The sequence below is a fragment of the Dunckerocampus dactyliophorus genome, chromosome 6 (genome assembly GCF_027744805.1).
Source record: "Dunckerocampus dactyliophorus isolate RoL2022-P2 chromosome 6, RoL_Ddac_1.1, whole genome shotgun sequence".
Classification (NCBI taxonomy): domain Eukaryota; kingdom Metazoa; phylum Chordata; class Actinopteri; order Syngnathiformes; family Syngnathidae; genus Dunckerocampus; species Dunckerocampus dactyliophorus.
In genome coordinates this window covers 29,433,028-29,448,161 of record NC_072824.1, presented here as the reverse complement: position 1 = coordinate 29,448,161, position 15,134 = coordinate 29,433,028, and the positions used below count along the sequence as shown (strand labels likewise).

Sequence of the window (15,134 nt, the reverse complement as noted above, 5' to 3'; positions counted from 1 at the left end):
CAAACTGCAGCCCTGGGGCCATTTACGGCAGAAAAAGTAAAAATATCAACAACGAAAATGGAAAAATCTGCAGCAAGAATAAAGTCACCCATTAAGAGAGAAAAGTTTCAATCTCATGAGGAAAAAAGTCATAATTTCCTGAGAATAAAGTAATATTACAAGGAAAAATAATGTCTGATGTAGCATTTTAGCAGTTGAAATACTATTTTAAGTCGTAATATGAGAAACAAACAAAAACAAAGAATGCAGTTGTCATTTTGGGAAAATTACCTCTGCGAAAAACGTATAATATTATGGGAATAAAGTCATAATTTAACGAGAAGAAAGTTTAACTATTTGTAAATATTTGTAAAAGTATATTTAAAGAAAAAAAGCAACAGCCGAAATCTTACAAAACAATCAAAAGAATAAGGTTGTAATTTTTGGAAAATTTGGTTGGGAGAAAGTTCTAATAATACCAGAATAAAGTCAAAATATTATGGGAATGAAGTCGTAATATCACAACAAGAAAACGTACTAAAAGAAAGTTGCAATATCTGTAAAAGTATATTAAAAAAAGCAACAGCAAAAAATATGAGGAAAAAAGTTGCATTCTAATGAGAAAAAAACTTTTAACATGAATAAACTCGTCATATTATGAGGGAAAATAATGTCATTTTAGTAGCATAGAATTTAAAAAGAAATATATATTTCTTTAAGATGTAAAATTATGAGAAACAATCAAAAGAAAGAACAAGGTGTAAGTTGTAACAATGTGAGAATAAAGTCAAAATATTACGGGAATAAAGTCATCATTACGAGAAGAACATTTACAAGAGGAAAGTTGAAATAGTTTCCAAATGGAAAAAGAGCAGAAATGGAAAGAGCAGCTGCAGCTTCATGAGAATCCAGTCAAAATATGAAGATATAAACGTTGTAACGGGTGTGAGAAAAAAAGGTTGCAATTGTACGAGAATAAACGCGTAATATCACGGGCAACAACAACGTGGTTTTAGTAGCATTTCACCGACATAACACTGAAAGATCTACCACTTCTTAGCATGTCTACAGTACATGTGTTGCTTTACAAAGTCCCAAAGTTGCATCCTTGCATTTTACACCATGCGGCCCTCGCGGGGGGAAAATGTTTGGACACCCCTGATGTGAACACACTTTGATGTTATTTACCTAGCGTCCAATCATATTCATGATGGCGATACGCATGCATGCTTGTGTGGCTGAGAAGCAGAGCTGATGAATATTTATCTTTCGTAACTTAAATAATCAATAACCACCTGCTATTTTAAGCAACGTGTGTGTGTGTGGGTGTGGGTGTGTGTGTGGGTGTGTGTGTGTGTGTGTGCGGTGCTGCCGGATGAGAGCTCCAACTAGTGGTGCCTCAGACGAGACTTAAGACCAGGGGAGACCAGACCTTTTCTGTAGTCGGCCCCAAGCTGTGGAACACTCTCCCCCCTCCCCTCATGTAAAAGCAGCCCACACAGTTGAATGCTTTAAGTCTCGTCTTAAAACACACTTTTATTTCCTGGCTTTTAACTCGGCGTGAGTTGGTGGTCCTCTGTGTCTTTTATTCTTTTCTTTCAGTTTGGATTGGTTTTACTTAGGGCCGCACGGTGGTCTAGTGCGTTAGCATGTTGGCCTCACAGTCACCGGGTGGAGATCGGGAAGATCTCCAGACGCATTTTGTGTTCAAAACGCATTTTGAGTTCAAAACGTATTTTGAGTTCAGTTGTGTTGTCAGTGTGTAATATTTACATTTGTTTGATGATCTGAAACATTTAAATGTGACAAACGTGCAAAAAAAAAAGAAATCAGAAAGAAAAAAATAAATAAAAAAAAAATATATATATATATATATAGGCCATTCTCTGTCCACAAATCAACACACTGCACTGCGTCTAGCGCCGCCCCTTTCGGTAGCTGATCCCTGCACGTGTTAAACCAACAGTAAGCTGCCAGAAAGCGTTCTACCCTTCACAACAGAGCAATCCAGAAAAGTGTGAAGCAAAGCGTAACGCTTGAGGATGTGCTTTACTTCCCTCCAAGGAACCCTCCAATGACTCAGCAAGTCCAGAGTGCCAACAAAAGACCTCAATAAGGACTCCACGGAGGCACGTCTTCAAGCATCTTCAACCACTTCCAGTTCTTCACTGCCAACTTGTGTGTTGTTGTTCCAAAAAACGCGAGCTGTCTTATTGCTCAAGTGAGGCCCGCATGCTTCATCTTAACTCAGAACTCATATCCTGAGTAGTCCTCAGTCACTGCGCCCTTCCCCAGCTGCATCCTTCACCTCCTCCTGTGGGATTATCCCATCCCGAGCAGATGGGATGCACCGTCCCTCCGGCGGGTATTCCGGGGGCTGCTTTTCCATTTAGCCGCCACCAGCATGGCTCCTCGCTCGGGTGTCTTTCGCGCCTCCCAGCAGAGAGGATTTCATCTGGAGCTTCACGTGGAGAATACTCAGAGGCAATAGACCACACGTGCACAATATGACATGCAACACACAAATACACTCCTGATGAAAATGTGAAGAGCAGTTGAAAAATGTCACGAATGCAAATTTTGCACTGTTGGATCTTCTAAGTAGAGCTTCAAAATGCAAACAGAAGAAATGGGAGTGAGACAAAAAAAGCAATTTATCGCAAAGAAGCGTTCAAGTGAAACAGGCTGTTCATCAAAAGCTGAAGAGCACAGCCTTTAAAAGGCAAAATGTTGGTAAAAATGTGGAGTGAATGTGATTTAGTGTCACGCTGTGATGATCTCTTGATGGCAAAGGCAAAAAAGCTTTCTCTCTTTGAACGCGGTGGGATTGTTGAGCTGCATAAGCAAGGCCTCTCGCAGCTCCTGAGGTTGGACGCAGTAAGACAGTCACTTCAAACTTCTTCAAACATCCTGAGGCTCATGGAACAAAAAAGTCAAGTGGTAGACCCAAAATAAGGGATCCCACTTGCTGTCCATCAAGACACGGGACCACCCTCGGCCCAAATGAAGGTTGTTACTGGTGCCGAGTGCAGTCCCAATAACCATCAGACGCCATCTGCCAGAGAAGAAACAACATCTTCACAGGCCTGGTCTACTTCAAGGAATACGCAGGAGAGCACCAAACATGGGGCATTGAACGGTGGAAGAAAGTTTTATTCTCCCTTGACGGTCCTGATGGCTTCCAACGTTACTGGCATGACGAGGAGATCCCACCTGAGATGTTTTACACACGGCACAGTGGAGGGTGCGCCATCATGATCCTTCAATGGAACAATGGAGCTACAGGTTGTGCAGGGGCGTCAAACGGCAGCCGGCTTTGTGGAGATGCTGCAGGGGGCATCCCTCATGACTGAAGGCCCTCGTCTGTGTGGTAATGACTGGCTTTTTCAAAAAGGACAACGCTGCACTTCACAAAGGACTTCTTCCAGAGGAATAAGCTCACTCCTTTGGACCATCTTGCATGTTCCCCTCATCTAAATCCAATTTTGGGGACATTTGGGGATGAATTTACGAAAATGGACATGAGTTCCAGACAGTGGATGCCCTACTACCGTCCTGGAAACGCTGGCATCAAGCATGCCCAAACCCATTTATCTCCTCATTAACAAGAATGATGGCACAGCTAACAAGGGTTTCGGGTTTTTTTTTCATCTACGGTCTTTAACTTCTGATCAGCTGATGAACAGCCTATTTCACGTCAATGCTCCTTTGCAATAAATTGCTTTTTTTTTGTCTCACTCCCATTTTTTCTTTTTGCATTTGGAAGCTCTACTGAGAACTTCCTTAAGATCCAACCGTGAAAAAGGTACAATCGTGCCATTTTGCTATTTTATTAATTTGTCTTTAAAGACGTGTTAAAGGGAAATGGGAGCACATTCAGTGTGATGCAGCCTGGTGCTTCATGCTGAAAAATAGAGCGCTATTCTCAAACCAACATAATCCAGAGTGTGCTGCTATGATTGAACAGCCTCTTTGCCTCAACGGGGAGGAATTGGGACGGAAAATAAGCCTTTTAGCCCATCAAGTGTTGAGCGCGAGGCGATGATCCCTGCTTCTTCTATCAATAATGCCGCTCGCGCTCGTATTTGTTTCAGCCGTCTTACTGAAGTCAGAGAAAGCCTGTTTTATTTTTTTTATTGTGCTGTCACCTGACATATTTTGACCGGGGGGGCGGGGGGCTGTTCCCCTCCCGAGCATCGTCACGGCGCTCCAAGCTGAGCAGCTGACATTTATTATGAATTCACAGGTCACAAGCTAAAGAGCGGGAGAGTAATTGGCCGGATGGGAGAGGCACTCAAGTCTCCTCTGGAGTCTCCACTTTGTCGAGTACGCCCTCGGAAGATGCTTAAATAAGTAAGAGGCCACGCGCACTCTTTTTTTTTTTTTCCCCTGACACTTTCTCCAGAAGAAGCCTCATCAAGTGAAGAAGAAGGTGGGAAAAGAGGAAGAATACAGACAGGAAGTTGTCTCCGGCGTGTCCTCGAGTTAAAGGAAAAGTGCACATCATCCATAGTTCTTGTGTCAAACAAGACCACACATCTTTCTCTTTTCTGCGCAGAGAAAAAAAGATTAAAAAAACAGGGAGCTAACAATGCACATAACGGGACACACCTATTTAACTATGAAAAAACCTCCAAAAATGTTCTATTTACATGACTGACATTACATTGCTGCTTTGAAGCACGATCTGTGTGTAGAAGAGTAAACATACGCCTACTTTTGCTCTACGTTGGCGATCATCGGCGCCATCATGGGCTGTGGAGGATGCCAATGCTGCTCTTTTGCTCTCTAAAACGGCTACGATGCTCCCGCCAACGACGGCGATTTGGGACAAGAGCTGGGGGGGGACAACTTTCACAAGCTTGTGGTTCTTTTGGAAGAATGACGAGGGAATGTCAGCGTGGCAAGAAGATTGTGCTGGGGGAAGCGAAATGGGTCGAGCTAGACACAATGCTGTGTGTTGATTGGTGGACAGAGCATGGCCACAACAAGAAGAGTTCCTCCACTATTGTTGACTGTGGGGCCTTCTTGCACGGCGTCAGCTGTCTATGGCAGGAAGTGGACTAAATCCCTGGTTTCCTCAGGAGTTGAAGGGTCAGGTGACTCAGCTGCAGCCTTTGCTGTCCACGGCGGAGCAGTACCGCTCGGACCTGCAGACGCTGGCCACCCTGCGCGCCGAGCTGCTCAACCTGTCCATCATCCTGACGGCCATTCAGGAGGAGATCGGCGCGTACGACTACGAGGAGCTTCAGCAGAGGGTGCTGCTGCTGGAGACCAGGCTGCACAGCTGCATGAACAAACTGGGTAACGACACAACTGATGTGCGGCGCACACGGCCGCAACAAGATTCAAGAGATTCAAGATTCAAGAGAGTTTTATTGTCATGTGCATGGTAAAACAGCAGTTATACCATGCAGTGAAAATCTTATTCTGTTCATTCTCCCACGAAAAGAAAGAAAACACAAGAAAGAATAAGAACATAAGAAACATAAACACATAAACATATATACCAATAAATTAAGCAACAACAACAGAAGAGACATTAGATCAAGATCAAGAGATCAAGATCAAGATCAAGATCAAGAGAGTTTTTATTGTCATGTGCATAGTAAAACAGCAGTTATACCATGCAATGAAAATCTTATTCTGTTCATTCTCCCAAGAAAAGAAAGAAAACAAATGAAAGAATAAGAACATAAGAAACATAAACACATAAACATATATACCAATAAATTAAGCAACAACAACAGAAGAGACATTAATACAAGTAAATAATACAAATAAATAAATAAATAAATAAATAAATAAAGTGCTATGAGTGTGTGCTTGTGGAACAAAACGGCAGCTTGGAGAAAAGTGAAAGTGAAAATAACATAAATTGCATTTAATTTACATTGAAATTAATTTGTATTATTTTTGAAAATATAAATCAAATTATTATATATATATATATATATATATAAAACATTTGAAGAAAGTGAGCAGTAGCACAGCCAAACAGTAAACACAAATTTGTAGTTTTTTAGTCTTATTGTTTTGTAACATTTGTGAGCAGGCTGCGGCCGTCTGACAGCCGTCAGTGGTCCCGTCACCGTGAGGGCGTCCGGGTCCCGCTTTGGCTCCTGGATGACAGACGCCATGATTCCCAGCTCTGACAGCAGGGTAGGTGCATAGACTGTGTGTGTGTGTGTGTGTGTGTCTGTGTGACAAGTCAAAAAAGTGCTAAAAACGTTGTTTCTTCTCCAAATGTATTTTTTCTGTCACTTTCTGCCCCGACACAAGGATGCGGTCCCCACTCGGTTGCTCCAAGCTTCAGCCTTTCCTGACATGTGGTGTTAATTATTTAAACAGCCATTTGGTTGCATAAAACAAACTAGTGGTTGTAAGAGTCATTCCAGTCTACACACACACACACACACACACACACACATATGTTTTTTTCATGTACAGGGTGCACTTTAAGGCAGTTGTCAAGGCAACTGTCTCCCAGTTGCAAGGTGTGATTTATATCGCCATGGTGACCCTGTGCCTGTTGCCTGTTGGAGTGCCTCCCTGGAGAGGTGAAGGAGCAGCAGCGGCAGCAGCAGCGTCCTTGCTGTTCCTGCTTATTCCCAGTCGCACCTGTTGTTAGCATAATGGGGTCATGAGCAGCCTCACCTCATGTGCCGCCGTCTTTTGTCTCACAACCACTGCAAAGGATTTTTTTGCAGTCCAAACAGTGTTTACAATAGATATACAGAGTATAGACCACGGGTGTACAAACTTTCTCCACCGAGGGCCGCATGCTGAAAAATCAAAGGACGTCAGGTGCCATGACTGTATAAATATTTCTATTTTTTTCTATTTTTATATATTTTTAGTTTGTTTTTTTAATTTTGTAAAAAGGTTTATAGGTGCATCTCAATCAACTAGACTTTGTGATGTACGATATTTGTTGGCCAATATTGGCATACAAATGTGATATCGCGTCATGTCTGTATCTGCTGATAGCGACATCAGCGTGTGAGTGAGGATGTGTGGAATCATTTCCACGTAGGGCCTTCGGACTGTAAATATTTATTTTGCGATGACAGTAAAAAGTTTCCAAAAAACGATGTGAAAACAAGGGAACACCGAAATGAAAGCCCAACCTGTCATGAGAGGCTCGTAAGGCGTCATCCTTCCATACAGCGCTCCCTCGCTACATCGCGGTTCACCTTTCCTGGATTCGCCATTTCATAGATGTTTTTAAGTGCAATTTTGCATATTTTTTCACAGCCATCTGTTAAAAAAAATGAAACTATTAAAACTATTGTGCTCTGTTGTATGTGTGTGTTATTGTATTTACCACTACTACCAGTAGAGGGTGTTGTACACTCATGTGAGAGTTGAAGACGTGTGCAGCTCCACCTCGTCTCAGTATGCGTTTATGTGCTGGTAACATAGCTCATTACTTGGCATTGGTTTGATTGGCCTTCATCGGTATCGGCTGATATCACTATCAGTACTGAAGTGGTGGCCGAAATATGATATCGACAACAAAGCCAGTGTCAAGCATCTCTAATTCAAGCACTGTATCTTTTTAAAAAGTTCCTTTATTTTAGTCGTTGAATTCAGAAAGTGAAACTCTTATATTTACTGCAAAAAAAGCCAATTTTAGGGCGTCCCCAACGCTACTGAATATTCCATTTTGAAAGAAGCCGTGGAAAATATCATTTTTTTCAACATTTCTGCCCTAACTATTTCAATGTGCGCCCCAGAGAGGGTGAAGTCGAGGAGAATATGGAGATGATGGAGAAGAAAAGGATGCACAACGAAAAGAGGAGCGCAATCAGTCGGTATTTGGGGTTTTGTGAAGCACAAGCGCCTTTCTGCGCGATGGAAGCAGTGCTGCAATCTGCCACCTTTTGTTTGCAGCGGACGCCGCGCGGGGATGTGCTGACACCGCACATGAATATTTGGAGAGGAGGCGAGAGCATCCATTGGTCCTCTTGTGTCTTGCCAGGTGTGGTCCATGGACGGCTACTACAAGGGCAGGCGTGTGCTGGAGTACAGAACCATGGCCGACTTCACCAAGGGCCAGAACTTTGTGCAGCACCTGCTGCCGCACCCCTGGGCCGGGACGGGTCACGTGGTCTACAACGGCTCTCTGTACTACAACAAGCACCAGAGCAACATCCTGGTAGGCTGTTGGTTGGTCTTGATAAACAGCCTATTTCACTTTGCAATAAATTGCTCCTTTGTCTCACTCCCATTTCTCCTTTTTACATTTTGAAGCCCTACTTAGAACCCCCTTAAGGTCTTGTGCATTTCTTTTTTTTTTTTTTTTTTTCCCCTGTCCTGTCCAGCCTTTAAAGCAGATAGAATTGTAGATCCTTGTGCATTTCTAACTGACTGAAATGTCTTGTCGTGTTGTGTTCCAGGTGCAGTACCACTTCCGTTCGCGCAGCGTGTTGCTGCAGCGCAGCTTGAGCGGCGCGGGCTACAACAACACCTTCCCCTACAGCTGGGGGGGGTCTTCCGACATCGACCTCATGGCCGACGAGACGGGCCTGTGGGCCGTCTACACCTCCATCCCCAACGCTGGGAACATACTGGTAAGACATGATTGGTTTGTTGTGAGCGGTGTTGGGCAAATTACTCTTCAAAATGATAGTAACTGCAGCCCATCATCAATATCAACTTCACTCTTTGCTCTTTTTTCTCATTTTGGCCGTTATTTTAATTTTTCAAATATTTCAACTTTCTTCTTAAAGGGCCACTGACATGATTTGTCAACTTTCCTTAAATATGTTCTATATTGTTTGTAGTTATGTTCTACGTTGTTCGTTTTTCCAAAGCGATCGGTAACGGCAAATGATGAAAATGACATTTATAGTTCTGAGCGGGAGAAATTTTCCGTTTCCAGAAGTGATGTCGCCGAAGGCGCAGCGCTCATCCCGACATACGTGCTCCTGCGTGCTGGCTACGTGCAAAAATGGGGAATATCGTAAGATATTTTCCATCCCGCAGACAGCCCGCAAAGCCCGTAGGAAGAAAATTGGGATGCAAATTATTTTCTGCGTGCACGCGGGAAAACCTCGCACGCAGCCAGGTCGCAAGGGCAACGCACGGCAGCTGCTCACACAGCGTATCCCACATGAATGCACCTTACCCGGCCACGGCAGGCGGCTTCTCCCGACCAACACTCCGGTTCTCCCGGTCACGATAGCCGTAGGTGCCGTAGGAAGCCAGCACGCCCGTCTTGCAATCGAAGTGCGTCGGCTGCACGAGACAAAAAAATGGTGAATGTGTCTCAGTGGAAAAACATTGCAAAATGGTAAAAAAAACAAAACAAAACATATCTTACTGAAAAATGTTGCAAAATGGTAAAAAAAACAAACAAACAAAAAAAACGTATCTGACCGAAAAACGTTGCAAAATGGTAAAAAAAAAAAAAAGGTAAACGTGTTTCAGTGGAAAAACGTTGCAAAATGGTAAAAAAAAAAAAAAAAACATATCTTACTGAAAAATGTTGCAAAATGGTAAAAATATATATATATATATATATATATATATATTACTGAAAAAAATGGTAAATGTGTCTTAGTGGAAAAATGTTGCAAAATGATTTTAAAAAATAGTAGACGTGTCTTAGTGGGAAAACGTTGGTGCAAAATGGACAGGGAGCAATAAAGTGCTGTGTGGTTTGCTTGGCGGTCTAAAGAAGCGCTGTGGGTCTCGCAGGTGAGTCGCTTGGATCCCCGCTCGCTGGACGTCCTCCGCAGCTGGGACACGGGCTTCCCCAAGCGCAGCGCGGGTGAGGCCTTTATGATCTGCGGCGTCCTCTACGTCACCAACTCCCACCTGGCGGGCGCCAAGGTTCACTTTGCCTACAACACCAACACGTCCACGTACGAGTACACGGACGTGCCCTTCCACAACCTCTACTCTCACATCAGCATGATGGACTACAACCCCCGTGAAAGGGCGCTCTACACCTGGAACAATGGACACCAGGTGCTCTACAATGTCACGCTGTTCCACGTCATACGCACCGACGGGTAGGCGACCGTCTCCTCCTTCACCGGAGCGCCGTCTGCCGACTGGGTCGCGGCTCTGAAGAGTCACCGCAGAGCGCCGCCGCCACCGCCGTCTTGAGGACACCTTGAGAACAAAGACGGGCTGCTTGAGCTCATCCATATTCTGTTTGGTCCCCCCCAATCCCCAACCCCGTCCTCCCCACTCGTGTCTGAGCATTGCGCTACAACAAAGCGGACAAACGGCATTTCAAGTCTGTGACGGAGCTGCTCTGGGTTTGTGGTGTGGTGGTGTGCAGTCAGCATGGTTGTTTTCTTTCAATAAACTTCACCAAACTTTACCGCTGCTTCTTCTTTTTCAGAGACGTGCGACTCTCAGCTCGCTAAAAGGGCCCCAGTCAGTCTGGGGAAGATGGCCAGTAAAAGACTCCAGGTAGGATTAGCATTGGCATTCATGTGACGTGAGTCAGCGGATTGTCGCTGGTTGACTGGAATATTCATCGCTGTTTTTGGCCAAACATGCAAGCTAACTTTGGCTGGCTACTTTTGTTGTAGCGACTGCTACTCATGCTTAAAAATTAGCATGAAGTAATGCCTGAGCAGATTGTTGTAGCAAGCTAACATTAGAGCTGTTAACCACAGATTGGTAAAGGTAATGTTAGCTGTAGCAACAAAGCAGTTACCCAGCACATTACAAGAGTTTTATTTTTGCGAGCAACGCTTTGTTAGACGTTAACGTAAGCTAGCGCCAGGGCTGTTCATCACCAGGTTGCCGTCAGTGACTGTCGTGAGCTTTACGCGGACGCCCAAGGCTTCATCCAGTCAGTCTCCCTCGAATCAATGAAACTGGAGTCTCTATCGAGCACCTGTGAGTCAGTGAAGCTTGAGTCTTGGTTGAGCACCCGTGAGTCAGCGAAGCGCTGGTTATTGTCGATATCCTTTAAATCAATGAAACTGGAGTCTCTGTCGAGCACCCGTGAGTCAGTGAGACGCGAGCCTTTGTCGAGCACCCAGTTGAAGAAACGCAGTTTAAAAGCAGGTTAAAAGTTAAAGTGGCACAGTACAGGATGTCCCGAAAGTCTCAACAAAAATCGACAAAAAATCTACAAAAATTGCATATATTATAATGCATAAATTAAAAAATAACTGATTATTTGAATTTAATATACAATATATATAATATATTCGTATAATATACACGTCTTTTTCTACTTTTAATATTCTTTTTTTTTTAAATAGTGAATTTTTATATGAATATGTTATGAATTAAATCATTATTTTCCTGCGGAACGTCCCTTAAGACGTACAAATCGTTATTCAACTAATCCGATGCGATCCCTTTTTACACTAAACTACTCCAAATTATGATACAAATGATATTTTTCTCTAATTTTGCTAAATAGTCAATATAAATTGCAGTCATCATCATTTTCAGGTCATCGACCTTTAGGGTACAATTTGGATGTTACTGAACAAATCTCCCAATGATAACAGTGGGGGTTTTTTCCAAAATAAAAGCAGTGTTCCACATTATTACACACAACAGAGTTTCAAAGCATTTCACTGGTTGTTAACAACTGAAAATGGTCATTTGTTGAATTTGCAGCATCAGGAGGTCATATTTACTGAAAGGAAAAGCTATTTTAATGGCTAACATTTGAACAGGCCAAGTTACATGTTAACATAAGATCCCTCCTTTGATAGAACCTTCTCAATTCTTACGTTGAACTTGGAAGTTTTTGGAGCGTTTCTGCTTGAATGTCTTCGCAAGATGTCAGAATAGCCCCCCCCACAGCTGCTGTTTTGCTGTGATCTGCCTCCCACCCTCAAAGATTTTCCATAGGTTCTCGATTGGGTTGAGGTCAGGGGAAAAAGGGGGGCCAAACCATGAGTTTCTCTCCTTTTATGCCCATAACAGCCAATGACAGCAAAGTGGGCATCCTTTGCATCATGAGATGGTGCATTGTCATGCATGAAGGTCATTTTGCTCCAGAAGATATGGTTCTTCATATTGTACCATGGAAGAAAGTGGTCAGGCAGAAACGCTACATGCTTTGCTGAGGTCATTTTCACACCTTCAATGACCATAAAGGGCCTACCAGCTCTCTCCCAGTGATTCCGATCCAAAACACCACTCAGCCACCTTCTTGCTGACATCACGTCCATCCAGACCGTCATCAGTAAACAGGATTGTTTGAAAATTCATCTTCATTTACTTGTCGGCCGACTGCAAGCGTTTCTGCTTGTGAGTATCGGTTAGGGGTGGCCAAATCGTAGCTTCCAGCAGCTTCAAATACCTGTTTGCAGCTTCGTAATGGCTTTTTAGCAGGCGCTCTCTTGATTTGTCTGGCAGAAACCTTTCTCTTGATGCCTTTATCAGCACAATCCCGGCGGTCGTCTGAATCAGCCACAAATTTCTTCATCGTATGGAAGTTTTTGTGAATGATTGAATGTTTTCATGCCTTTTCTTGCCTTGTCCGAGGCATTGCAATATTTGACGCTTTTTTGTCAGCAGATAGATCCTTTTCTTTCCCATATTGCTTGGAATCTGTGGCATGCCTAATAATCATTTTTTAAGTGGCTTTCTTTTAATTGGGCTCACCTGGCAAAGTAATTATGACAGATGTCCGAGACTGATATCAGGCATCAATTTCATTGAAAAACAAAACATTTTATGTTGATGATACTAAAATCCTATTTGCATAATAATTTGGAACACAGTGTAAACACACACACACAAACACACACACACACACACACACATTTCTAGCCTTCCAAAGTGATCTGGATGAGACTGATTGGCTTTATAACGTATCCTTTCCACCTTAGTGATTTATTCATCTCTTCCTGTTGGCTCATCCTCCACGTTCTGTCTCCTCCCGGTCGGATATCGGTGTGATAAATAATTGATCTACGTTAAAGAGACCACCTGGGGGGGAGGAGAGGTGTGCTGCAGCACGGGAGCCCTGTTGATGTTTCATTCATGAAGGATTGAACAAGGGAAGGTCCACCTTGTCGAGCGTACACACCCAATGCGATGATCAGCGCTATTTATAGCATCCACAGCACACTGGAGGAGGAGTCGGCAGCCAACACACACACACACACACACACACACACACACACACACGCACGCACGTTTACACAGCAAGGCCTGATGAGAATGCTGTGGTAGTTTCATTCCAGGAAAGTTACAACAGTGCCATCAATCACTGTCAAATCCTAATTACAGAGAAAAAAATCTTTGGAAATCTAATCTTCTTAAAATCTCTGCCCCCACCCCCCCTCAGTCATCGCCATCATTTACTGTCCGTGGCCGGGGACGGTATGAAAGTAAACGTAACCTTAAATGTTCATTTATCCCTTTCATTCACCATTTAGGCCAGGGGTGCACGATAATCATCGGGACAGCATTCAAAATAGCTCCGATAATGAGGCGAAACTACCCGTGTTGTGCAGGCGAGCAAATCGAGCGCTCCTTGTTTTCTCCTGCCTGGCGTAACATCCTCTGAGCTCACTTGCAGACACAAGTGCAACAGGTTTGCCTGAGACCTCCGTGGCATCACACCAGCTGCTCGGAGCGTGTGCCCGAATACAGTGCACCTTGCTGGGCCACTGCAGGCGGCTCCCTCCCCTCTATACTCTGGTTCTCCTGATAGCAGTGATGTGGTACCGACAGGTACAGGTTTATGTCTTAACGTCCATTTCGGTTCGAGTCGGACCTTCTGGAAGGAATGAATGATGCTAACAAAGGTTGTACTAATTTTGAAGGTTATATATGTATAGTGTAGGTGAAACTTTTTTTTTGTGAAACTCCTATTTGTGAGTGTCAGGAACACTTTGACACCTTCTGAAAAAGAATGGTCTCGTCTTTGGAGTCTCCACTCCAAATGCTTCAAGCACTGACTTTGGGAATGACTTCTTTTTTTGCTGTTACACAAGCGGAAAAAGAAGTGAAGCGCTGACGCTGGAGTCTTTGAATGTGAGTCCGCTTGCTTCCTGCGACTTCCTGTTGATGTCACCTCCATTCGCATCCTCCTTTTGAAGGAGGTGTTGCAACAAAAACCGAAGAAAAAGCACGCGCCACGCTTTGTTTTGCAGGAAATCTGCGCTGCCGCACGATACAGTAGCCCATCTTGCGGCTGCTTTATAGACGTGTCATGTGATCATCTCTAAATAGACTCTTAATCAGCCCACGTGAACCAATAACACGCACTTGCTTCTGCATATTAATGACACGCGTACTTTATGCTCTTCATTTGCTGTGTGTGTACGTGTAGGCAGCTTGTGTCTCAGTTGGACACACAGGAAATGGCCATTTGGTCAGGAAGAGACGCACACTGTCCCACTCTGAACTATGTACACACACACACACACACACACGCACGCACACACACGCACGCACGCACACTAATGGAGGTCCATTCATGTGCATTCACATTAAAAAGATTCTGACTTTGTTTGCCTTTGTAGCAGCTTTCTGTGTGAATTAGAGCGTGTGGGGGGTGGGGGGTGGGGGGGGTGCATGTGCAGTATAGGTGCAGCAACACACAAACACTCATGCATAAAACATGAACACACACACACACACACTTGTGTATCAGCATAGCAGGTTGTGTTCATTCGACGTGACGGTGTGTTGTTATTTTAAACCTGTTTGCATCTCTCCTCCTCACCTCCTCATCCTTTCTCCTGCTCACCTCCCATCCTCTCTCCTCATTTTCTCTCCCCGTCATCTCCTGATACTCTTTTACTCACCTCCTCATCCTCTCCTTTACACACATCCTCATCCCCTTTATCCTCCTCCTCATCCGTTTACTCACCTGCTCATCCTCTGTTCACCATCTCCTCCTTTCTCTTACGCACCTCCTCATCCTCTTTTACTCACCTCCTCATTCTCTCTCTTCTTCACCTTCTCCTCCTCTCTCTTACGCACCTCCTCGTCCTCTTTTACTCACCTCCTCATTCGCTCTCCTCTTCACCTTCTCCTCCTCTCTCTTACGCACCTCCTCGTCCTCTTTTACTCTCCTCCTCATTCTCTCTCCTCTTCACCTTCTCCTCCTCTCTCTTACGCACCTCCTCATCCTTTTCTACGCACCACCTCATCCTCTTTTACTCACCTCCTCATCCTCTCTCCTCTTCACTTTCTCCTCCTCT

General features: G+C 44.0%; 1 protein-coding gene across 3 annotated transcripts in view; it reads left to right on the top strand.

Moving 5' to 3' along the window:
• LOC129182776 (noelin-2-like) overlaps positions 1-15,134 on the top strand; it is a 28,616-nt gene that overhangs the window by 8,935 nt on the left and 4,547 nt on the right. For 2 of the 3 annotated variants that reach the window (XM_054779275.1, XM_054779273.1), the window contains 5 exons: positions 5,064-5,283; positions 6,035-6,141; positions 7,964-8,140; positions 8,382-8,555; positions 9,685-14,482. In XM_054779275.1, coding sequence (XP_054635250.1) covers positions 5,064-5,283; positions 6,035-6,141; positions 7,964-8,140; positions 8,382-8,555; positions 9,685-10,005 — 999 coding nt within the window. In that variant the 3' untranslated portion in view covers positions 10,006-14,482. Of the gene's footprint in view, positions 1-5,063; positions 5,284-6,034; positions 6,142-7,963; positions 8,141-8,381; positions 8,556-9,684; positions 14,483-15,134 lie in introns of those variants that run through there. The other variant, XM_054779276.1, reaches the window with a different exon arrangement.